Source organism: Mesocricetus auratus, unplaced genomic scaffold (genome assembly GCF_017639785.1).
Source record: "Mesocricetus auratus isolate SY011 unplaced genomic scaffold, BCM_Maur_2.0 Super-Scaffold_100009, whole genome shotgun sequence".
Classification (NCBI taxonomy): Eukaryota; Metazoa; Chordata; class Mammalia; order Rodentia; family Cricetidae; genus Mesocricetus; species Mesocricetus auratus.
Genome location: NW_024429193.1, coordinates 52,516,648 through 52,542,000, shown reverse-complemented (window position 1 = coordinate 52,542,000; position 25,353 = coordinate 52,516,648). Strand labels below are relative to the sequence as shown.

Sequence of the window (25,353 nt, the reverse complement as noted above, 5' to 3'; positions counted from 1 at the left end):
CACACTGACAGATGTTTCTTGTGACTGTGACCACACACTAACACAGGTGTTTCTTGTGACTGTGAGCACACACTAACACTGACAGGTGTTTCTTGTGACTGTGAGCACACACTAACACTCACAGGTGTTTCTTGTGACTGTGAGCACACACTAACACTCACAGGTGTTTCTTGTGACTGTGAACACACTAACACTGACAGGTGTTTCTTGTGACTGTGAACACACACTAACACAGGTGTTTCTTGTGACTGTGAGCACACACTAACACTCACAGGTGTTTCTTGTGACTGTGAACACACACACACTGACAGGTGTTTCTTGTGACTGTGAGCACACACTAACACTCACAGGTGTTTCTTGTGACTGTGAACACACACACACTGACAGGTGTTTCTTGTGACTGTGAGCACACACTAACACTCACAGGTGTTTCTTGTGACTGAACACACTAACACTGACAGGTGTTTCTTGTGACTGTGAGCACACACTAACACTGACAGGTGTTTCTTGTGACTGTGAGCACACACTAACACTGACAGGTGTTTCTTGTGACTGTGGACACACACTAACACTGACAGGTGTTTCTTGTGACTATGAACACACACACACTGACAGGAGTTTCTTGTGACTATGAATACACACACACTGACAGGAGTTTCTTGTGACTGTGAACACACACACACTGACAGATGTTTCTTGTGACTGTGGACACACTAACACTCACAGGTGTTTCTTGTGACTGTGAACACACACTAACACTGACAGGTGTTTCTTGTAACTGTGAACACACTAACACTGACAGATGTTTCTTGTGACTGTGAACACACACACACTGACAGATGTTTCTTGTGACTGTGACCACACACTAACACAGGTGTTTCTTGTGACTGTGAGCACACACTAACACTGACAGGTGTTTCTTGTGACTGTGAGCACACACTAACACTCACAGGTGTTTCTTGTGACTGTGAGCACACACTAACACTCACAGGTGTTTCTTGTGACTGTGAACACACTAACACTGACAGGTGTTTCTTGTGACTGTGAACACACACTAACACAGGTGTTTCTTGTGACTGTGAGCACACACTAACACTCACAGGTGTTTCTTGTGACTGTGAACACACACACACTGACAGGTGTTTCTTGTGACTGTGAGCACACACTAACACTCACAGGTGTTTCTTGTGACTGTGAACACACACACACTGACAGGTGTTTCTTGTGACTGTGAGCACACACTAACACTGACAGGTGTTTCTTGTGACTGTGAGCACACACTAACACTCACAGGTGTTTCTTGTGACTGAACACACACTAACACTGACAGGTGTTTCTTGTGACTGTGAACACACACTGACAGGTGTTTCTTGTGACTATGAACACACACTAACACAGGTGTTTCTTGTGACTGTGAACACACACTAACACAGGTGTTTCTTGTGACTGAACACACACTAACACTGACAGGTGTTTCTTGTGACTGTGAACACACACTAACACAGGTGTTTCTTGTGACTGTGAACACACACTAACACTGACAGGTGTTTCTTGTGACTGTGAGCACACACTAACACTCACAGGTGTTTCTTGTGACTGAACACACACTAACACTGACAGGTGTTTCTTGTGACTGTGAACACACACTGACAGGTGTTTCTTGTGACTATGAACACACACTAACACAGGTGTTTCTTGTGACTGTGAACACACACTAACACAGGTGTTTCTTGTGACTGAACACACACTAACACTGACAGGTGTTTCTTGTGACTGTGAACACACACTAACACAGGTGTTTCTTGTGACTGTGAACACACACTAACACTGACAGGTGTTTCTTGTGACTGTGAACACACACTCACTGACAGGTGTTTCTTGTGACTGTGAGCACACACTAACACTCACAGGTGTTTCTTGTGACTGTGAGCACACACTAACACTCACAGGTGTTTCTTTTGACTGTGAACACACTAGCACTCACAGGTGTTTCTTGTGACTGTGAGCACACACTAACACTCACAGGTGTTTCTTGTGACTGTGAACACACACTAACACTGACAGGTGTTTCTTGTGACTGTGAACACACACTAACACTGACAGGTGTTTCTTGTGACTGTGAACACACTAACACTGACAGATGTTTCTTGTGACTGTGAACACACACTAACAATGACAGGTGTTTCTTGTGACTGTGAACACACACTCACTGACAGGTGTTTATTGTGACTGTGAGCACACACTAACACTGACAGGTGTTTCTTGTGACTGTGAACACACTAACACTGACAGGTGTTTCTTGTGACTGTGAACACACACTAACACTGACAGGTGTTTCTTGTGACTGTGAACACACTAACACTGACAGATGTTTCTTGTGACTGTGAACACACACTAACAATGACAGGTGTTTCTTGTGACTGTGAACACACACTCACTGACAGGTGTTTATTGTGACTGTGAGCACACACTAACACTGACAGGTGTTTCTTGTGACTGTGAACACACACTAACACTGACAGGTGTTTCTTGTGACGGTGGAGTGATCATAATGCATTTCCTTTGATATTTTTGATTTAAGTTCAAGTTTCTCAGAAGCGTGAAGTAAAAACACTTAGGATAATTTGTTTTTGTTTTTGTTTTGTTTTTTGGCCTCAGATTCATAGTAGATAATTCTTTCTTTAGGGGGAAGATAAGGAATTAGTAAGTTAAAACAGCTATCTTTTTTCTCACCATAAATGTATATTGAAGATGTTAGATTACTTGGGGGATACTGAGAAGAATAAGAAAGGCTTTGAATTCAAGGAATTTGAATGCTGATTATATTACAAGTAGTGTTTTTTGTTATTTCGATACTTAAATTGTTTTATCATTAATTGTTTTATTTTTGCTAAGTAGCTTTTCTTTACCAAAGAGTTGCTGCTAATAGCAGTTCTCAACCTTGTGGGTCACAACCTCTTTGGGTGTTAGAGATCCTTTAACAGGGGTCACCTGAGACCACTGAAAACATATTTACTTTATTGTTCATAACAGTAGCAAATAAATCAGTTATGAAGTAGCAATGAAAAAGTTTTCTGGTTGGGGGGTCACCACAACATTAAGAACTGTGTTCATCGTATTAAAGCTTGTTGAATTAGGAAGGTTGAGAATCACTGTGTTAAAGGATGGGGAAGAGTACGTGCCTCTGTAGCTGCTGAATCCATAGGTACAAAATATGCTTTACTTGAGAACATGACCAACAAAATGTGCCAGATTTTATGCAATCTGTATTTTTTTCTGTAAAATTTATCTTACTCTTTTTTTGTTTAGATTAATTTATATCTTAAAATGGAAAAAAAGCCAAATAAGAAAGAACAGCTCACTCTAGTAAACAATGTATTGAAACTGTCCACTAAGTTGTTAAAGGTAAGTATTATCTCACAGTTTCACTACAGTTCAGATTAGACAGCTTTCCAGCAAAACAAAGGGTAGAAGAGGTCACTACCAGAGTCGAGCCAGAGCTGCTACAAAGCTCCTTGAAGCAAGTCTTGGGAGAGTGGTTCTCACTACCATGCTGGGCTGCCTGGTCAGAAAAAGAGCAGGACTCTTGGGGTGGAGCTTGGGAGATAACTGGCTTATTCTCGGGGATATCCCTCAGGGATACAGTTTGATTATGGAAAAGCAGACCTTTGTTGGCCAGTGGACAGGGTTTTGTTTGGGTGTCATGTTTAGCTCTGCTGAGTGGCCATCAGCATGGCCATGTTTTCTGTCATTTCCACACATCCTGCTGTGAAGAAGGCTGCTGGAGGTGCAGATGCTGTACAGCCTCACACTCTCCTGCCGCATGACTGGTTCCTGTGGCTGTGTCCTCAGCCTGTTCCCAGAGACACTAATTACTGGTGCCACTGGGCCAAAGAAGCAGTTGCTTGTCTCATACTCATTGCTGCTTGCCTAGCCTGGAGTTGCCCTGGTGCTCTGGATGTCTTCTGAAGGTTGCCTTTCATGGTGAATCCAAGACCTTCAACTCTTTTATCATTGACCTCTGTAAAGAGCTATAGCTGCCAGTTCTCTTTACCAGACATTCACCTACCAAGCCAAAAGGCCTACTTGTCTCTGTAAACAGGGCCCAGGCTCTGACTGCTGGCAGCTCAGTGTTTTGGTGCAAGAAAGATGAAGTAAACTAAGCTTGTTTTGAATTGAATCATTAAATCCATGCTTTACTACTTAGAAAAGATTCAGAACGCTAGCATGATGGGAAAGAATTTCCAGTCCCATCACCTAGGTTCTGTAGGTATTCATGTCTTCTATTTTTTTTTAAGACAGGGTTTCTCTGTGTAGCTTTGGAGCCTATCCTGGTGCTTGCTCTATAGACCAGGCTGGCCTCAAACTCACAGAGATCCACCTGCCTCTGCCTCCCGAGTGCTGGGAGTAAAGGTATGCTCAGCCTTTTTTTTTCTTTCTTTTGAGATAAAACTACATATCTCTGGCTGACCTGACTTTCACTGTGTAGGCCAGGCTAGCCTTGAACTCACTGAGATTTTCCTGCCTCTGACTCCCAACTCCTGGCATTAAAAGGCACCAATTAAAAAAAAAAAAGGACTAATGACTTATTGCTCCCTTCCATTTTAACAAGGTTAGACCATGGAAATGAATCCCTCACAGATTTCTTTGAAAGTACCTTTGGAATATTAAGGAAAGAGCCATAAGCAACATCCTCATCCAAGATTTAATAGCAGCATGGAGTAAGATGAGTGTTGGGAAGCTTTGTTTCATTTCAGTTCCTCTGTCTTCGTAGGAGCTGGACACACCATTTAGACTCTATGGACTGACTATGAACCCTCTAATCTACAACATCACAAGAGTAGTCATCCTTTCAGCCGTCTCAGGGGTTATAAGCGATCTTCTAGGATTCAACATACGAGTATGTGTGATCCCAGCTCTAGCTTTTTCTCTTTGAAAGTACTGTATGTGTCCATGGAACCAGCTCTTAAGGACACTGGGTTTGGTGCTTTGCAGGCTTTTCAGCTTAGCTTTTCTCATTTTACAGGGGCTGAACACTTGAGCAAACTGAAAGTCTAATTTGGAATTTCATGTCGATAGTGTGATCTGGGGCCACACATTACTATGGCCCAGGGAAATACAGGAATGACTGAAAACCTGCAAAACATTAACTGCAGTGTGCCACTTTTGATCCTGAAGTATTTATTTTTTCCTCTTTTTAATATAAGAATTGTTATTCATTTCTTCCTATATAAAAGGTTCTTGCTATGGAATTATGCAGTGAGAGTTGAGTGCATACTTCAGGGGTCAACCCATCAGAGATGCATCTCATGGAGGACAGACCTCAGGTGATGAGGAATATTGTCACCAGAGATGCACATCTCATTAGCCTTATCTGTAAGATGATAAGGAATACTGTCTTCTGAATGTGTTAGCTGACCTTGCTGTAGACTCTTGTGTGGAGAGCGCTTTCCCTCCCATAACAGCTTGGGATTTTCCCACAGCATTGCAGAGTGTTAATTGTTTACTGGGTGTAATTCCCTCTATGCTTTGGTATATTGGATGACTCTCCCCAGCAATGTGTGATTCTGGCAAGAAAGTAATCACAGTCTCTCAACCAGGTCTTTGTAGAAACTTAGAAGTCTGTCCTCCTACAATTATCTCCCTGGGTAGACAGCTGGTGAGTGTTAGAGTCCAGGCAAAGAGACCTCAATTGAGACATTCACAGATGCCCAAGGACAAGAATTATGGCATGTTTGAAGTTGTTGAACATAGCTCTCAGAGAGATAGAGAACAAGGGTATCCTGGCTTCACTCTGCCAGCAAACAGAGAAGTGCTATCCCATACTAACCTTACATTCACCTTAAAGCAAATCCTTAACTCTTAAGACTTATTTTTACCTTGGTCTATTATAGCAAGATTGCCCTGAGAGATAGCATAGGGTGTAATCCTTAGAGCCAAAAGGCTCCTTTCAGCCAACTAACTTCTGGCAGAAGTACCAACAGGAACCAAATACCACATGCTGCCCCTGTTTGTTTACATGTTACCTGGCTGTCTGACACTCCCTCCACCCACTGGAGAAAAAGCAGCACTCTGAGAAAAAGATGATTCTTGCCTTACTCCTCATTTTTACTTACTATAACCTCCTTTTCCTTTAAGCAGTTCTTGCAAGTTTAGACTACTCCCACTCTAAGCCATAATGAGAGTTACTGATTTGTGTAAAACTTATCTGTTTCTATGACCCTGAAAACTCTAGCTTTGCACCTGACTAGAGCCAGAGAGTTGCTGATTGTAAGTATATATAAACTAGAAACTTTCGCAGCACAAAAAAGAATAAACAGTGAAAGAATAGACAACAGTAAAGAACACAGCAGGATGGCAGAATGATAGAGAGCATTAGCATATTGTAAAAAGACTTTTTTCCCACAGCCCTCAGACTTCAGTTCCTCCGCTTATTATAACGTCTCTTTTGAACCCTAAGCAAAGGCCTTTAAGACTGGACCTCTAAAGCCTTCAATAGGTTCTTATGGAAATCAGTTTGGAAGATCCTTAAAAAATGAAAAACAGAACTAGCATATGTCCCACTCTTGGGCATGTGTACAGAGAACTCCATTCACTGCCACAGAGATAGTTGCACCCCATGTTCATTGCTGCTTTTATTCACTGTAGCAAAGAAGTGGAACCAACTACTTATCCATCAACAGATGAATGGATAATGAAAATCTGGTACACATATATAGCGACATACTATTCAGCTCTAAAAAAATGAAATCACAAAACTTGCAGGCAAATGGATGGACATAGAATGTATAATATTAAGTGAGGTCACACAATCTCAAATAAAAAACCCTTCATGTTCTTTCTCATGTGGATCCTAGCCTAAAATATATACATGGACATGTATGAACAGATGTGCTGTGATACAGTGTAACATGTAGAAAGGAAAAGAGGTCAGGGTTAGGTGATGGATGAAAAGGATATGAAAGGACAAAGGGATAATGGTTTACTAGTGTTAGCTTTGTGATGGAGCTTTTTGTGTGTATGTCCAGTGCAGAAATGCAGAAATCTACAGTTGAAGGGGCTGAGAGATGGTTTAGCAGGTAAGAGCACTTGTTGCTTTTACAGAGGACCTGGGTTCTGTTTTTGATACCCACACGATGGCTCATACCCATCTATAACTTCAGTTCCAAGGGATCTGATGCCTCTTCTGACATTGGTCAGACATGCATGTGGTACACATACATGCAGGCAAAACACCTACATAAAATAAGAACTAATCTTTAAAATCTTTAAGATGTACCATAGCTGGGGATGGCAGCTCAGTCTGTTCACTGACATATGGCTGCTTTGCATCTGCTAATCTTGCTGTGTGGTATTTTTTATTTGCAAGTTCTTTTATAATAAATTTTTAATAAAACAGTAAATGGTCCTTAGTTCATAGTCATAAGAATATACATCTAAATCCCACCTATTTGCCTTACAGCTAACTGAGTGTTTTTGTTTTTTCTTTCTTTTGGGTGATTTTCTTTTCTCAGCTGTGGAAAATTAAGTCCTAAGCTGAGTTGTGTGCCTGGACTCTTTTCTGGCTGGTGTCACTGCTCGCCCACTGGACAAAGATGGCTCACTGAAACCAGTGACTCTACCTACCAGCTCAAAAGCCTCTCTGCTCAGTCAGCCTAAGGCGTGGAGTTTCTAGAAGGGCCCATCCTTTCCCTGGGCATGCGTGCTAACAGCCTGCACTTCCATGGTTCTCAAGAAGCGTGAATAATCAGCAAATTAAAGCCTGCCTGATGGTGACGTGGACCTTCTGAGTCAGGGCATGTATCCTGGACCCTCCATATTGTGCTAGTTATATTTACTGGGAATAGTCTTCTGGGTAACCATGGTAGGTGCCCAAAGCATGAAACAATGACCTTTTATTGGGAATATGCAAATTCAGTGCTTTTCTATCATACTCTGTGGAGTGGGGATTTCTCTATCAGAGAGAAACTATTTTAGGTTGAATCTAAATAAAAGAAATTTATTGGAGAATTTCAGTTTCTAGGCTTTTTTTCATTTTTTCTTTTTGCAGGGATGGTAGAAAAATACAATAACCTTTTAAACAGAATTTCTGTTTGTAGAGAAAATTTTAATTTATGATTCAAGCTAAGCTTGTAACTGTAGTTGTTGGTGGGTCATGCATACTTATGGGTAATCCAGCCTTGCCCATTGAATAGCATGGTTTCTCTAATGGTTTGCCTACTTGGCAATGTCATGTATCCAGCCTTTAGTACAATTTCAGGTCCTCAGTGTCTAATAATCGCCACACCGTGCCTTGGTTTTCTTACAAGCATCTCATTAGGCAAGTGTCTCTTAGTGGAAACCCCAGCATTCTTGCTCATGAAGGTCTCTCTGCTTTGAAGAATTTCTTGAGGAAGACTGGAAGTGTAAACACCTTAATGGTAAGATTTTGTAGAACTTGATAATCTCCTGTATATAACTCATAGGATTGGCTGCAGATTTTTCTTTTTCTTTTTTCTTTTCTTTTTTTTCGAAACAGGGTTTCTCTGCATTGCTTTGGAGACTCTGTCGCTCTGCAGATCAGGCTGGCTTCAAACTCACAGAGATACGCCTGCCTCTGCCTCCTGAGTGCTGGGATTAAAGGTGTGTACCACCAACACCTGGCTGATTACACATTTTTTATCTCTTTTTGTGTCGAGATGTTTTGCATGTGTGCATATTTGTATACGGTATGCATGTATGGTGCATGAGGCCAGAAGAGGGCAGCAGATCCTGGGACTAAGTTACAGATAGTTGTGAGCTGCCCTGTGGGTGCTAGAGAGCGAACTCAGGTCCTCTGCATATACCCTTAACCTTTGATCCATCCCTCCAGCCCTGGTTACACATTCTGTCCGCAGGGAAATTGATGAACTCAAAAATGAGCTTCCCAATAGTCCACTGATTGTTCAGATCTTCTCTGTTTGCATCCTTGTCCCTGCTAACTAGGATAACTACCTAATGATTTTGTTCCGGTTTGATGAGATTATATAACTTCCTTAGCACCATGCAAAATACTTAGCTGTTAATTGCACTGTAAATATCACTATCTACACCTTTTAAAATCTGATAGAGTTATAAGCTGTGAAGAGACAAATATAGGTAATATACTGTTCAGCAAGAATACTCATCCCAAGTGCTGAGAGATAGCTATACATTTTGTTTTACAAAAATTCATTGATGTGTGTGTACATGTGTATGTGTCAGAGTGTATGCTCACATGCTTCTGTATGCATGCATGTGTGGAGGTCAGTAAAACAAGTTCAGTGTCCTTCCTTTGAAGCAGGGTCTTCTGGGCCTGGTTTATGTTCCTCAGCAAGGCTGGAGCTAGGCAGAGCCAAATAGATCCTCCTGTCACCACTCCCTCAGGGCTGACTTGTAACTTGGGTCCTGGGATGTGAACTCTGGTCTTCATTATTGTACAGAAAGTGCTCTTAACTACTGAGCTACCTTTCCTGCCCTAGGAGCTGTGATTCTAGAAGCTGATCTATAGACACCTCAGACCTCAACAGACTCACAGAAAGTGACTGACCATTTTTCATAATGAACAATTGTCTCAAATTTAAGATTAAGTTTTGCAGTATTTTGTCTGTAAAAAAGCTGGTGCTGTTTTTATTTTGTACCTTTAGAGAGAATTAGAGTACTTTACCTTGAGGATTGGCTTGAACTATGATTTTTGTAGTGTGTAAGAGGCTTGTATTTCAGGCTGGTAAACTTCTATACAAAGGCAACTACTATTTATCAGTGTATTTGTTGCTTATTTGCCTGCCTTTATCCAGTCGCCAAGTCTGAATAATTATCTGTGGTGCTATTTTGTTTATGATCTAACAAATAAAGATTGCCTGAAGATCAGAGTGCAAAGCTAGCCACATTAGTTAGCCATAGAGGCCAGGCAGTGGTGGTATACACCTTTAATTTCAGCACTTGGGAGACAGAGACAGACCGATTGCTGTTAATTCAAGGCCACCCTGAGCTACACGAAATTGATCCAGTCTAAAAGAGAAACAGCTCACAAAGGTGATCTCAACACTTGGGATCCCTTGCCTTTAATCCCACCACTAGAGAGGAATATAAGGCAGGAGGAGACAGGAGCCCAGTGCAGTTGGAAGTTTGGTGGAGACAGATGCAGTCTGGAGATGCAATTTGAGGACAGGATCGCCCTTTGGTCTGAGCATTGGTAGAGGTGAGAATTCTCCAGTGGCTGACTGCTTTGCTTCTCTGATCTGTCTGTCTCTGGGTTTTTATTATTAAGAGCAATTAGAATCTGTGCTTCAATTATCTTCTAATCACTTCATGCTTGTCTTCCCATTGTCACTCACTCTAATTTGACATTGGGTTTTAAATAATGTCTTTCCGCTTCCATTTTTACTTACGACTTCCTCTCCCCCTAGTCTAATCCAATGTTGCTGTTTTTTTTTTTAGGGTGGTAGATCTTTTGCAAAATATGCCTCATTTGGAATCCATTCATAGTTTACTGGTGGTGGCGGCTTATGCACTCAGGAGACAGAGGCAGGTGGATGGATCTCTGTGAGTTAGGGGCCAACCTGATCTATAGAGTTAGTTTCAGGACAGTCAAGGCTACACAGTGAAACCCCATCTCAAACCAAACCAAAGCAAAACAAAAGCTATAGTTTACTGTCATTGTGAAGATAATTCACAATCTTTTTAAATAAGGTATTTAGGCCCATTCCTCTGAAATATTTCTAAGTCTTTATTACATATAAAAGACTGAATATAAGATTTTAGGTTTTAAAAAGTAGTTGCATGCTAGGGTGATGGCACACACTTTTAATTCAAGTCCTCAGGAAGCAGAGGCAGGTGGATCTCTGCATTTAACGTCTGTCAGCCTGGTCTACATAGTAAGGGCCCTGGTCAGCCAGGGTCACATAGTAAGTCTTTGTCTCAACAAAAAAAAAATCTATCCCATTGCTTTTTGGATTGCATTGTTTCTGACCACAAGTCTTTAATTTTTGTTCCTCTCCGATAATGAATCTGTTTAATTTTGGCTGCTTTTAAGATTTTAGTTTTACCACTGAATTTGTGCAATTGAATTATTTGTGTTGGTATAGTTGTTTTCATATTATTTGTGTGGTTTGTTAATTTTTAAGACCAGTTACACTATGTAATCAAGGCTGACCTCCAGCCCCTGATCCCCCTCCATCTGTCAGCATCACAAGCATGCGCTGTTTTGTCTGCAAACAAACAAGCTTTCTGTGTCTCCTCTTTAAGTATTTACTGTGTTGTTTCTTCATTTGACACATGTTCCTGTTTTACATGCCTGGTGATTTTTTATTGACTCTGAATGTGTAGTGTTGGGAGTGGGGTGTTGTGGTATACATGTATTCTTTTTTGTAATCTTGAGCTTTATTTTGAAATGCAGTTTCTTTGAAAAAGCATTGCAAGGATTGCTTTTAAGCTTGGTAGATGTGCTAAAGCAGCATTTTTTTATGCACTGCACTTGGTCATCTGTGAGAAAAGAGGTTTTCCTTCATTGGTAGTATGGTTCCAGCCCTGTGTGGACTTCAGCATTTTTTCTACTTGCTTCTTTAGGAGGTTCATTGTGGTTGGGCTTTCATGTGCTTGTGCTACCATTATTCAGCTACTACTGGGCTACCTAGTACCCTTCTGCATGTCTCTGGAGCTCTCCTCTCTGAGCAAATGCATTCTCTCTGGTGCTAGTTCCTTCAGGGGCTTACCTTTCCTCATAGCAAAATTGCTTTGTTTGGCTTTCCTTTCTACATTGCAACCCAGAGGCTACTCATAGGCAGTCTTGGGGGCTCTCCTTGTTTAACTGTTGGCCTGTGCTGCCCTTGTCCAAAACCTAACATCTGCTATTAAACTTTTTCCATTATTTTTAGTTTTAAGGAGAGACATATTTTCCTTACCTTAGTAAATGTACAGAGCTGATTCAGTTGCTCAGGTAAAGGCTCAATGTCTGAATCTAATTCTGCCTTGTGGTTTGAATGAGATGTCAAGCTTAGTCTTGGGTATTTGAATATTCCTCCTCAATTGGTGGTGCTGTTTGGAGAGGCAGAGGAGGTGTGGCCTACGTAGAGGAAGTATGTCACTGGAGACCAGCTTTGAGAATGGAGACTCTCAACATTTTTATTTTATACTATCTGCTTGTGATTCAAGATGTGAGCTCTCAGCTTTTGCTCCAGTTAGCCTGCCTGCTGCCTCTGCACCACCATCATGGACTCTTTAACTCTCTGGAGCTGTAAGTCCAAACAAACTTCCTTTGTAGGTTGCCTTGGTGTCTGTTTTACTGAAGTTTTAGAAAAGTTAACTAATACATGGTTTTCACTGCTACTAGCTAAGCCTCCTTTAGGCTTACCCGGGCTGTTCTGCTGTTGGGTTTCCGTTATAGCTGAAGAGTTGATTTTCCATAGCTGCATGAATGAACTTAAAATATGGAGATTCTCATGCCATCCATATGAAACTTGTAGGAGTTTCCCGTGGTCCCCTCCAAAGCCCTCCTGTGGCAGTGCTGCATCCCTTCCCAGTTGTACCTCCTCTACCTTACCTTCCTTCTCGTCCCTCCACACCATCTCCTTTCCCAAGTTTCCTTTCCTAGGCATATCCAAGTGTTTCTTCTGCCTTGGAATACATATTTTTAGCTCTCAGCTTTCAGTTAGGGCTCTCTCTCATGATTCTAGTTAATTATCAGTTTTATCACTCACTGACTTCCTTCATGTTTCAGAATCTTTTGTCTACTTGTGTTTCCTTCCCATTAGACCGTGAGCTCCCTAAAAACAGAGCAGTACTGGATTCCCTAACAGATGCTTAGGAAACATGCACTGGAGGAAGAATAGTCCTCCTGTTTCTCACTCCCGTGCAGCAATCTGTTTCATCAATCTCCGTGTAATATCTAGTGACTTATACTTTGATTCCCCCAAAGGGCTAAGATTTTGGTAATATTACATTATTACCAAGAAATAAAACCAAGATGTAAAAATAGAATTAAATCACTCATATAATTGTAGCAGTAACTACCAAAGAATAAGAAATTTACCTATTGATTTGTGTTTTAAATCTGTTTTATTGGGAAAAAAAATCACCTTTCCTAAAACTGCTATGGATGTATACTCTATAAACCTCCTAGACATGTTTAGTTATGGTCACAACTATAAACTCTGAAAAGCTAAATAACCATATGCTTGCCTAACTGGAATATGGTTTTCTTCACTTTTTAGCAAGAGAAATTCTAAATAACAAGATGTCACAAATGTGTCAGTTTATGGGTTCAAGCTTTTTTTCCCGCTGGTGAACAAACCATGCAAGGTGAATCAACCTTAAATTAACCAAACTGAAAGTTTTGAAAAATTTTAGATCTACATATTCTTAATAGGCCAGATGGGTCTTATTCTCAAACATAGTGATTTGGGAATTCATCAATACATACAGGGACTAGTCTAGTAATTTATGTAATCTTCTGTTTCTTGCAGTCACTGGTGCCTATTCTGAGCGATGAAGTTTGAACACAGACTTGCAGTGGTAACCTTTCACACACAGCTCCAATAAGGTGGTACTCAGGCTAACTAGTGGTTGTTCTAAGGACAAAGTAAGTTTCTTGGTTTGTGAATTTGTTTTTTTTTTTTCCTTTTTGACTTTAACATACATAGTATAAAATGGGCATTTATCTACAGGACTGTGAAAGCAGAGAGTTTAAGGCTAAATTAAAGCATTTGGCTGTGTCCATATTTTAGAGTGGGAGATTTAGATTTTTTCTACTAGGTAAAATTCTTCCTAAGCATTCATATACTCCCTCATATTTAATGCTGCTTGTGTGCATAGACACCAAGCAGCTTTGAACAGGTTCAGCTTCTATATCAGTCCACTAGAGTGACTGACAGCCTGTCAAGTCTGTAGGTATGTCAGATGAATTCAGCTAACTAAAGATGATAGACTTCCCAAATAAGTGTTTCTGGTGCTGTTAATAAAATTGGTAGCTTTTAGGTGTGAGGTATGCCAAGAAATAAACAGTTGCTCTGATGCACTCCCACTCCACAGTGGACTGCTGTATTTCAGTCAGTCTATGCAGACACTCTGTGGTTCTAAGGTCATAAGGTAGGCTAAGCTCCAGTCTGCATCTTTGTGGAGGTCACTAGGCAGAGCCCTACACAAGTTCTTTGTGTATCTCCAATACTTTGGTGAGAAATGGAGATATAAAATGTGGAACTTCATTTGTTCAGATGACTACAAAGCATTTGGCTTTGTATTTCTGCATAACAACAATATCCTGACTTTTTAGAAATTTGTGTGAACGCACAGAGTGCATGAAGGGCAGCTTGATATGGTAGGACTGAGTCTTGGCAATGGAAGGGTTGGTGGCAAGTGCTCTTACCTGCAAAGCCATCTTGCTGACCCAGTTTCCTTTAATTAAATAAAGACATTCACATGTAAAAAGTAACATAAATGCTTGGTGGGTCCAAGACTTTTTTTTTTTTTTTTTTTCGAGACAGGGTTTCTCTGTGGCTTTGGAGGCTGTCCTGGAACTCGATTGGTAGTCCAGACTGGTCTCAAACTCACAGAGATCCGCCTGCCTCTGCCTCCCGAGTGCTGGGATTAAAGGCGTGCGCCACCAATGCCCGACTGGGTCCAAGACTCTTGATCTAGGAGTTGAGACTGCTCAGAGCTGTTAAGCTGTAAAGAAGCTGTAGCTGTCAGCAGACAATGCTGTAGGACTGACTGCAGCAGTCCTGCCTGGTAACAACAGTAAGTGTGTGTGTTTGCCGAATGGTGTAACTCCTACTTTCAGCAGCTTTTACTCTGACACATTTCCATTATTTCTACTGTGGGCCCGGAAATTAACTGGACTTTATTTTTAGTGTGAGGTCATGCAAATTATAGGAATTTTTCTCCTGAATAATATTAAAATAACCAGTTTTGAAGTAGGATTTAAGCAGTCTGTGTGTATATGTATATGTATGAATACAAATACACACACACATATTATGAAGTGAAGACACTTAATTCTAAAAGTAATTTTAAAATAAATGAGATGGTTTTAAATAATGTATATTGCCATGGAAGTTGTGAACTTGTGGTAGATAGTCTATACTGTTAGTCCACTATAAATGTGTAGTAACTAAATTCCAGTGAAATGAAATCTCTTTTCTAGAAGTGGAAACAAGGGACATTAAAAAATAGCATTAACAGTAAATTATCAATGCAAAACTATGTCTTTGCAATGAAATATAAAAATAGGCATGATGGTATACAACTCATGGCTTTCATCCATGTATGAAATTAAGTACAGGCAAAGGCACATTCCTATGTCTTCCCAATTTTAAGACTTTGATAACTCAGATTGTGATGAGAACTAAGCTCCACAAACAGAATGATGCTGACAGTTAAAAAAAAAGCAGGACATAAACTTTTTTCTTCTTTTTTAATATCTATATAAAAAATAACGAGCGATTTACAGATATTTCTCTAATCAGAACCTCAAGTGTATATATATATATATATGTATATATATATAAAGGTACTGTACATATATAAACATTTACAACCAGGACATCCATATTTTGCTCAGCATCCAAGGCCACGTGGCTAAGTCATGTTTACAGACTGTATATAATCAGTACAGTGACAGGTTACTTAAGAGCCACATCAGACTGACAACATATGACATCAAAGTTATGTCACAGTTAACAATAAAAAACAGGATTTGTATCACTAATTGTGGACTATAGGGAAAATAAATCATTTCTGTGGTACTAAATTCCTAGCATTTATCAAGCCTCCTAATTTTGCTCTATTCAAGTAGTTGTAACAGATGGGTTAAATATAGTTCTGGGTTGGAAGCATGTGTTACCTACAAGGGCCAGTAGAGTTGGTCACAGTGGAATTTGTCAGACTCATGGGTAACAGAATGAGGGTTCAGATACTCCCTAAGTAGACGCTTTTGGTCTGAGAATTGTATATGTGTTTATAGATGCTTCTGAAAGCTGTTTCAGGGAACCAAACTAACATCCCAATCTATTGTATGAGGTTAAAACTTGTCTCCAAAAGAACTCTGAAATCTTTTCCTGTTTTTAAATAGCTAAAAATTAAAGTTCCAACACACGCAGTCTGTACCATATTAGTTCTGACTTGCTGGGGAAGCCCAATGCAATCACTGCTTCTAAATCCCTAAAACTCGTGCGTCTGCCCCCAGATGAACTTCTTTCTCTATGCCACAGGAGCTGGTGCTTTGTCTGACAGTGGATTGTAGAGCTGACAGCATGATTAAGTCCCTCACAAAAATATCAATTATGCAATAAAGACTAATGATTAATAATCCAGATATCCAGATAGTAGTTTTTCTTTGAAGAGAAACAATGTATTTTCACATGATCCTGCACTCTTCTTCCTAGGACAGGTGATTTGAGACACTGTAGCTACATTATGGTTGGCTAACCTGGCAGGAGATTGTTCACTCTGCTGGTTACTACTTCTCATTTTAAGCATTTAATTGTAAGGACTATTACTTGAAACACCTTACTTAGCCATAGAAAAGCATCTTTAATATTTGACTTTTCCTGTAATGTAGTAATGTTTCTGACTTGCATTTTTAAACTAGGATGGTCAGAAGCTATGAAAATCGGCAAGTGCCAACTTTAATGATGAGCTGACAATTTCTTTCTCTGCAAGGACTCAAAATATTTCTCTCTGTAAACATGCAACATGCTATTAAAAACATCTTCAAGCTAAACCGAACTGTTTCATGACTGGAACTATCAGAATGAGAATGATAAAACAGACATGATACAGTAGATAACTTGGCACGAATACAAAGTGAGTTGTGACCACACTGCTAAGATCATGTCATTGCTGAGCGGGCAGCCTGAGCAGGACATGGCAGATGAGCTTGTGGCTGCAACTCCTTCCTGAATGTGAGGAAGGGCAGTCAGCCAGGGCCAGGTGGGTCTTAGCAATCCCAGAAGCCTTTCATGCAGCCTGTCTAACTTGATGCTTCAATTAGGTATTGAAGACTTTCTGGGGGAAAAAAAACATACCTTTCCCCTTAAAAGAATGCTGTTTTAGTAAAAGATTACAACTTAATTTTCTTTGTATTATACAAAAGGTCACAGCTGTTTGTCAGTCATGCCAGCATTGCCTGTGATTTTATTTGCACGTGGCACCCTCCAGGGCCCTGGAGTGATGGGAGCTCTTTTGACTGGAGAGCTGTTTTCAGGTATGCCCCCTGCATGCTCCTTGCATTTGTCAGTGGCCTCTGGCTCTTTCCCTTTGTGATCTTCTGCTTTACCTAATGTCATCTTCTCTTCAGGTTCCTGCTTGAGCTTCTTTGCTGAGATCTGGACATTTTCTACTGTGGTTGGCTTCTTTCCTTTCTCCTTTTCAGACAACGCCCTACTAGCAGGGTTGCTAGTCTTTCTGGATGGAAGAGATGTTTCATCAACTTTATTGCTCTTTTTCTCTGGAGACCTTGTTCTGTTTTTTCCAAGTTGATTCTGCTTCAGATCTTTCCTGATGACACCCGACTTTTCTTTCCCATCTGGGAGCTGTTCAGTACTGTCACTAGTATAGCCTGCTGCTCTTTGGCTCCCAACCTCTGATAATTTGCTTTCAGTGTTTGACGGGCCAGTGTCTGCAATCTTTTGCTGCTTCTTGGGACTAGAAGAGCGTCCTCTGCCTTTTCTGCAGGGCTCTTGTCCAGAGCCTGCCTTAGCGGTGATCTGACCTTTAGTCTCTCCTTTCCTAGGGCTGAGTGACCGATCTCTAGATTTTCCTTTGTGGTCACTTTTTAGGGGCCTGGGAATCTTTTCCAAATGTTCCTCTGAATGTCGATTAGCTGACTTTTTGGGACTAGCAGATCCATCTCTTCGTGTGACACCATTTTCTCCTTTTAGTAGAGTCTTCTCACCATGCCTTTGACCACTGGGTGGATCCTTCTTAATCACATTTTTCTGGAGAACAGTCTGATGCCTCATTTCAGGCTGACTTCCATTAAAAGTGCTTTTCTTTTCTGGTACAGTGTCCTTTAGTTCTTCTGCCTTTTCACATATCTGAACTCTAATCAGAGAGTCTTCGGTTACTGGCACGTGAGACTCTTCAAATGTGGAAGCAGAATGTGAAGATGGGAGAAGTGGTGGCTGTTCATCATAAATGACATTGGAAGATGAAGGACTAGTAATATCCCAATCACCTAAAAAGTGATTGAGTAGAATACAGTTACATTCAAGGATTATCAATAGGAACAGTTGAGTTTTGAACTTTGACAGCCATTTGAATATGTTACTGGTTGCATAGCCCAAGGAGGAATATGTTACGTAACTTATTCTTATTTATGTCTGTCTGTAAAGGCAGATGCTTATAGATATCTGCTCATGTATGAAGGGTAGATTGTTATAATAATTGTTTTACTTATGCACTGTAAGAGGTGATATATGATCTGTAAATTATTCATAAAACCAAGTAAGATACAAATAATAAAATTGGACCAAAGTACTTGGTCCAAGAAACTTACTAATTGCGCTGTTATTACTGTTTAACTTAAGGATATGCCAAAATCACTAGTGAAAAAAGACCAGACTGTGGTAACCCAAATGAGGGTTATGGGCACTGTAAATAATTTTCTTTGGCTGTCAAATTTAATGTCAAAAGGAGACTGAAAAAGTGCAGAAGACAGAAGTAGATGTACTTAATAGCATCATTTTAATTAAACAGAAAATGAAAGAAGTGATTTAAAAGACATGCAAAATTTACCAAGTCTTTTTAAGGAAAGACCAAGAAAAGCCCTGAAAGCCTTAATGTTGCTCAGGCTTCACGTAGGAGCACAGACCGGAAGGAGCCAAACCTGAAGAAGGAAGAGAAAAAGCCTAGGACTATGTGAAAACAAACCAGCACAGTTAGCACAGATGTCATGGGAATGTGTGCTGTATGAGCAGATGGTGAAAGGTAACACAGCCAGAGAATTACAGCTGGAAGGGACCATAGGAGGTTATGTCTACATTTACCCTACAAAAGCTCTGATGGGGAGCTGTGCAGGGGAGACACATAAAACAGGTGTGGTACTGCCTTTAGTTCTAGGATCATGCATTCCCAAAGTGATTTTTAAAACACTGTGACAGTTCAAAATATATAATAAAGCCAAGGGCATTTACCATCAGTGCAGGAGTACAGACATGATCTTAGATTTACCTGTAGTGGGGCTATAGCAACTTATTTTGATAAGTGACTAGAAAATCCTAAAGTTCTGGCATTCACTCATTAAGAGAGACAAACTTATCTTACTTTAAGAAAATAATGTTTATTGGAAATGTGTAATTAGCAAAGGAGGGAAAAAGCTGGGATATTCTAAAGATATTTGTTTGTCTCTAATATTCTCATTTTTTACAGGCACATTTCTATACAAAAAGCACTATGTGCTTTCAGATGAAATAAAGATAACACATGTTCTACTGTAACAGTTATACTATTTGGAAAAATCATTTGCATTCTAGTAACTTTCTATGGTGGTTCTGGTGTTCACTTCCAAATTAGCCAATAAAATGTTCAACCCTTCCAAAGGGGTATTTTCCCTTTCCTTTTGCCGTCCCCTCCCCAGCATGAGTGCTTAGCTACTTTGCTTACCATGGTCAGGTATCAAGCCAGTTCCTGGCCTCAACAGGAGGAGGACTTTATTTCCACCTGCCTGAATGAGCTCAATTGCTCGAGTATGTGTGATGCCTTGTGTAGGTTCCCCATTGATTTCCACAATCTGGTCACCAACCTGGACAAGAAACATTTACAACTGTGTGAAACAGCAGGGTTTTTCATTTCTGCATCGTCAACAGAGCCCTTCAACTCTGCTAACTCATTCTTACTTGTAAAATCTTTAACCTGGACAGAGTGCTATTCTGGTGACAGCTAATGGGTGGACAGATGACAGCAATAAGGAGAGACAATGCATGATTTATTTACTTTATAAAAATTCTATATGGTAAAGGTTTATGTGGCTACCAGTCAGTATCTGAGCATTAATCAAGAATCAGATTCTGATTTTCCATGTGTGAGGCCCTGAGACTGATTTCTAGCATTGCAAAATGAAGAAATTTTAAAACAACCTAGTTTTCTGCCAAAAGTTAAGACAGTAGAAAAGGTGACATTTCTATATTAACCTAAATAACAGCATAGAGCAGCAACTAAATGACAATCTGTAAAGGATGCTTTCAAGTACAAGCTAATAATCTTGACTTGGATTACTAAAGCTGGGGTAGATGACTGCACACCACTGACGCTTTCCCAAGAGACTGACCATTCTTTGTATTGTCAACATATCCTGTACTGGTACGAAGCCTTAGCTAAATGATATATATCTATAAATGATATATTTGGAGATTACAATTTATAAAGCTTTGAGAATACATTAATATGAACACCCACTTAAACTAATTGCTGGATTGCATATAGTGACTTAAACATAATTTTCCTGGGAAATAAGCAGAAAACTGGGACTAAGAATAAGATACCACAATGCTGGTGTCATCTACCAGAAGTATATATTTTAAAAGAAAATGAAAAAATATGGGGAAATTTAACAGTAAGGAACATGAGTAAAGATGCTGATGTGATTTTCTTTTAAAGCTCTATATCAACTTAGTTGACATGCAACTAAGGGTATTTATTAACTTTAAAATGAACAATGAGATGCTAATGAAAATAAAAAAAACAAATACTCCAAATATTTGTAAGATCATAAACAATCCACAAGTAATGTGACAGAAGAGACTCAGTAAGTATTTGATGGGCTGGAGATGGCTCAGTAGTTTAGAGCACTGGCTGCTCTTCCAGAGGACCTGGGTTCAATTTCCAGCACCTACACTGTAGCTCACAACCTCCTTTAACATTAGTTCCAGGGGATCTAATACCCTTTCTGCCTCTGTGAGCCTGGCAAATTCAATAAAAACAAACACAAAAATCTACAGATACAGACTGACCTGGGATACAGGTATGTAGTTCCTATCATACATAGCTTTAATTTTTTTTCTAGGTTTGTGGCCTCATTTTCTTTACCTGTTAAATTAAAACCCCAGTCCTACCTCATAGGCTTGTTGGAGAGTCAGTGCTATGAAACATTGTATACCTAACTATAAATGTAAAATGCATTGGTATAAAGATTTGACTCTAAATTATACCCAATTCTACACAATAAAAACAATCACATAAACTATGAAACAAAAGTGTTCTGTTGCATATTTTAGGAAGAGAAAAAGACATGCTTTACTCTTGAACAAATAGAGATGTGAAGGGTATCAGAAATATGACCAGCTGATGGACTTAACTGACATTATGCTTTAAACAATGCCTAGAATTCACATGTTGGAACCCTAACCTCTTAAATCATATGTTAGGGTGCAACACAAAAGATAAAAGACCTAGAGACAGATATTGGGGTTTAAGTTTGAAGCTGAAGCTCAGAGAAGCAAAGCAGCCAAGCCAGTAGATCTTACCTCTACCCAGTTGAAATGGCAATCCTGTCTTCATGAATCCTCAAGAGGCAAAAGCTCTTAATTCTTGTCTCCTCCTCTTTATATCCCTTTCTCTGCCCAGCCATAGTCTCCTGTCTCTTATCTCCCTAGTGCTGGGATTAAAGCTGTGTGATCCCAAGTGTTGAGATCACCTTTGTGTGAGCTGTTTCTCTTTAGGACTGGGTCAATTTGATATAGTCAGTGTGGCCTTGAACTAACAGATCCGTCTACTTCTTAATCCTGAGTTCTGGGACTAAAGGTGTGTGCCTGCTTTCTATGGCTACCTGGTTTGGCTGCTTTGCTGTGACTTTAACAAGCCATATGCAATATATCAACACATTGGGGTTCTAAAGAGTAGGAACTTGGGAGGCAGTTAGATTATCAGTGGGGAATGGCTTCATTTTAAAAGTGAACTCCCTGCCACATGCTTATTGTTTCAAAACTAGAGTCTCCACCAGCAAGGCTATGTTAACCTGAGACTTCATAGGCTCCAGATGTATAAGAATTAGATTATTCTCTCTATATTCCCCAGTCCCAGGTATTCAGTTACAGTAACAAGCAGACTAAGGCAAATAAATAAAATGAAAAGAACTCAAACAAGCGAAGTAAGACAATACATATTACAGAACATAAATCAGTAAGAAAGGCAATTAAAATCCTTATTGTTCAGAATAAGTGGAACAAAAGCCACTATCTAAGCCCCTTTGGTAAGTGATGAAAGAATTATTTTCTCAAGGAAGTACAGACAAAAGTAGCTCTGAATAAATAATTCCCACAATAAAGGAAAACCAGTGTGAACACTATTAGTTCATCTTAAGAGTGAGGTTATAGGGCGGTGGTGGCTCATTCCTTTAATCCCAGCACTCGGGAGGCAGAGGCAGGCGGATCTCTGTGAGTTTGAGGCCAGGCTGGACCGACAGCCTCCAAAACAATACAGAGAAACCCTGTCTCGTAAAACCAAAAAAAAAAAAAAAAAAAAAAAAAAAAAAAGTGAGGTTACAGTTCCAGTCACATTTTGTCTTAAGCCACAAAACTGTATATTTTAGTATAAATAAAATCTAAATAAAACTTGTACTTACTAGCCACTGGGTGTCATTTAACTTTAAAATAAAAAATGGGAACGAAAGGGAAAGTGTGGCATTAGGTTTCCGTTAGTCAGGACATCAGGGTTGTGTATGAGGACTCTATGTTTAAAACCAAAGGGAAAACACTCCTCTGGGAGGACAGGTGAACACTTTTGCTGAGATTTTAAGTTACTACAAAACGTCAATAAATTGATGAAACTACTTCTGAAGAGCTGAACATTCAATTCCAGTTTTGTATTACTGAAAAATCACGAGGAGAAGAAAAAGGAAAGAAATGAAAGGCAAAAGAAGAAAAAGACATCTTTGTAGGCCAAGCAACTCTGGTGGTCAGTTGAAGCCAACCTTAGCAAAACAGTGAGGCCTTAAAACTTTAAAAACAAAACAGAACCCTCAAACAAAAGGCGGAGAAAGAGGAAAGAATGTTTTGCAGTTGTGACTGCAGAGAGACTCAGAGGTTAACAGTGCTGGTTTTTAGCACACAACCACCTGTAACTCCAGTCCCAGAGGATCTGACACCCACTTCTGGCCTCTGAGGGTACTGAATGCATGTGATGTGAAGACCTATACAGGCAAAACTCCCCCCCCCCCCCACATAAAATATTAAATATTTAGAAAAAGCACTGTCTTTTAAAGCAGCCTGGCATTGGATTACATTATCTTACAACCTGTGGCTTTGCATTTGTACCCTTGCTGCTTGCTTTACTTTTTCTCTTGCAGTAATTGTCGGCCCCACTCAAGAACTCTGCCCATGGCTTGCTGCTCCCTAACCTCTTCAAGTGACTTAATCTACCATGAAGTTTTGCTCACCACTTCTGTCCAGGTCCTGTCAACATACAGGGCCTGTGAAATGCATGCTAACTGGTGCCTCTACTTCAATATAATAAAAAAAAATTAAAGCAGCTAGCTGCCAGATTCTTTCTCACTTCAGCCTTTCTTTTTTCTTTCTGTCATACAGGCAAGAGGACATCCCCAAGACATCTTTTGTCTTTGTCCCTTTGTCTCTCATTCACTGATCAGATACTTAGGAGTCAGCTGAACTGTCCTCCCTTCACTGGAAGTTCTCCTCATACCACCACTCCATGCAAGAGTGACAGCAACCTCTCTTCCCCATCCATTTGCACACTGCAGGTAGACATATCTTAGCAGCTTGCTTTCCTGGAAAAAAAAATCTTGGCTCAAAAGCCAACTGTGACTCTCCACCTCCCAGCACCTCCATACTGATAACCCATCATCCTTTCTTACTTCATTTCCCTCCACTCCTCTGTATACATCCTAAATAACTACATCCCTCAGCCACACAGACTCCCCTGCTATGTGGTCCCATTCGTTTTACCCCATTGCTAATTCTTCAACTTGGAGGGCTGCTCAGCCTCCTTCCTGAATTGTACTTATCTTAAAGCACCAGTCACTCTGACCTTGTGCATATGCCTGGTCATTCTGCGGAAGGTGCATAAAGTCTCTGTTAAGGCAAATACTTAAAACTGGTTTTGAAACAAATGATGGATATGAAGCAGTAATGTGGAAAACACAAAGTTTCAATCACCAAGAAGCCATTTTTGTTTCTGACACATGTAGCCCATGCTGGCATCAAATGTGCTTTGGTAGCTGAGAATGACCTTGAACTCATGACCCTTTTCTCTATACTTTCCAAGTGTGGACATTACATCTGTGCACCACCACTCAGTTTTTTATGTGGTGCTAGGGATTGAACCCAAGGCTATACTAAGCAAACACACTACCAACTGAGTTACTCTGATTGTTAGACTTAAGAATAATTTTGTCTTACTATTTGTTCAGTTAAAAAGGTTCTTTTGCCCTGGTGCCTGATGACAGAGGAATCTCAAAGTTCTCTTGGGTAGTAAGAGGGGGACTGTCTAGAACTTAAAATTTTAGTGATAACTAGTGAGTTAACTAGTTTTTAAAAATTAAGACCAAAAATTAACATCCAGAGGAGGGGAAAAACAAAAAAAAAAAATCAGGTCTATAAGTCATTTAGTGCCTTACACAATGCTGGTTTTGCAGGGTTGAGAAAGCCTATGATAGGATAGTACAGATGTGAATTCTGGTCTCTCTAATAATCATAAAGTTGGGCAAGGCTGGGATTTCAGCCTCTGCAGGGAACTAAGTGGAAAACATTTCCTTGGCTTATTATGTCTTGGAAGAAATTGTAGAGTCTTTTTTATTTTGTTGTCCTCAAGACTTTTAATAAGATGAAGGGTATTTGATTTATGAACCTATCTGCCCTGTATGCTGATTGTGCAAGAACAATTTCTCTTACAGACAGAGACGTCAAACTGTGAAACTCTGGGTGGCTAGAAAGGCACAGCAGCAGCAAGTGCTGCTTTCAGGAAAAACCCGTTTCTTAGATGTAGGAGGTTTCTGCATTCACTGTAAAGCAATTCTTTTTAGAAGCTTCCAGTCTAGAGCCAGAAGCAAAGGTTGCAAACAGAAGCCGACTCACGTGAATTCTGCCATCTTTGATGGCAGGGCCATCCTCAGCAAGGCGAAGGATGAACAGCCCCATATTGTACTCCTTCCCTCCTCGAAGGCTGAACCCAAAGCCTCGAGGGCCCCTCTCCAGCTCCACTGGGTAACAGCCGAGGCCCTGAAGGAAAGAAGTGTGACAGAGCGTTGTTATGCACTGCTGTCACTACATCTGAAGAGAAGCTGCTTTTATGGCTAACAGAAATGATATATTCTCATACTCCTGGAATGCATTTCTATGTTGTCAGGAAGGAAGGCTAGTTTGGGCTGCTACTTAATTTTTATACATTCAAATTAAATTAATTCTAGTT

At 40.1% G+C, this 25,353-nt stretch overlaps 2 protein-coding genes and 1 long non-coding RNA gene across 11 annotated transcripts in view; 2 read left to right on the top strand and 1 right to left on the bottom strand.

The window, feature by feature from the left end:
• The window catches only part of Phtf1 (putative homeodomain transcription factor 1), a 44,289-nt gene extending 36,279 nt beyond the window's left edge, over positions 1 to 8,010 (top strand). For all 8 annotated transcript variants that reach the window (XM_040752118.1, XM_040752119.1, XM_040752121.1 and 5 more), the window contains 3 exons: positions 3,310 to 3,405; positions 4,775 to 4,900; positions 7,515 to 8,010. In XM_040752118.1, coding sequence (XP_040608052.1) covers positions 3,310 to 3,405; positions 4,775 to 4,900; positions 7,515 to 7,535 — 243 coding nt within the window. In that variant the 3' untranslated portion in view covers positions 7,536 to 8,010. The remainder of the gene's footprint in view (positions 1 to 3,309; positions 3,406 to 4,774; positions 4,901 to 7,514) is intronic.
• Positions 8,011 to 10,550: 2,540 nt separating this feature from the next.
• Positions 10,551 to 18,489, top strand: LOC106021637. The gene is made up of 2 exons (XR_001196856.3): positions 10,551 to 13,576; positions 17,087 to 18,489. It is a non-coding gene; the product is annotated as an uncharacterized LOC106021637 (long non-coding RNA).
• Magi3 (membrane associated guanylate kinase, WW and PDZ domain containing 3) overlaps positions 15,388 to 25,353 on the bottom strand; it is a 200,401-nt gene continuing 190,435 nt past the window's right edge. The window contains exons 19-21 of one of the 2 annotated variants that reach the window (XM_005076556.4): positions 25,020 to 25,163; positions 19,597 to 19,735; positions 15,388 to 18,169 (exon numbers count right to left, since the gene is read on the bottom strand). In XM_005076556.4, coding sequence (XP_005076613.2) covers positions 17,088 to 18,169; positions 19,597 to 19,735; positions 25,020 to 25,163 — 1,365 coding nt within the window. In that variant the 3' untranslated portion in view covers positions 15,388 to 17,087. Of the gene's footprint in view, positions 18,170 to 18,729; positions 18,821 to 19,596; positions 19,736 to 25,019; positions 25,164 to 25,353 lie in introns of those variants that run through there. The other variant, XM_005076558.4, reaches the window with a different exon arrangement.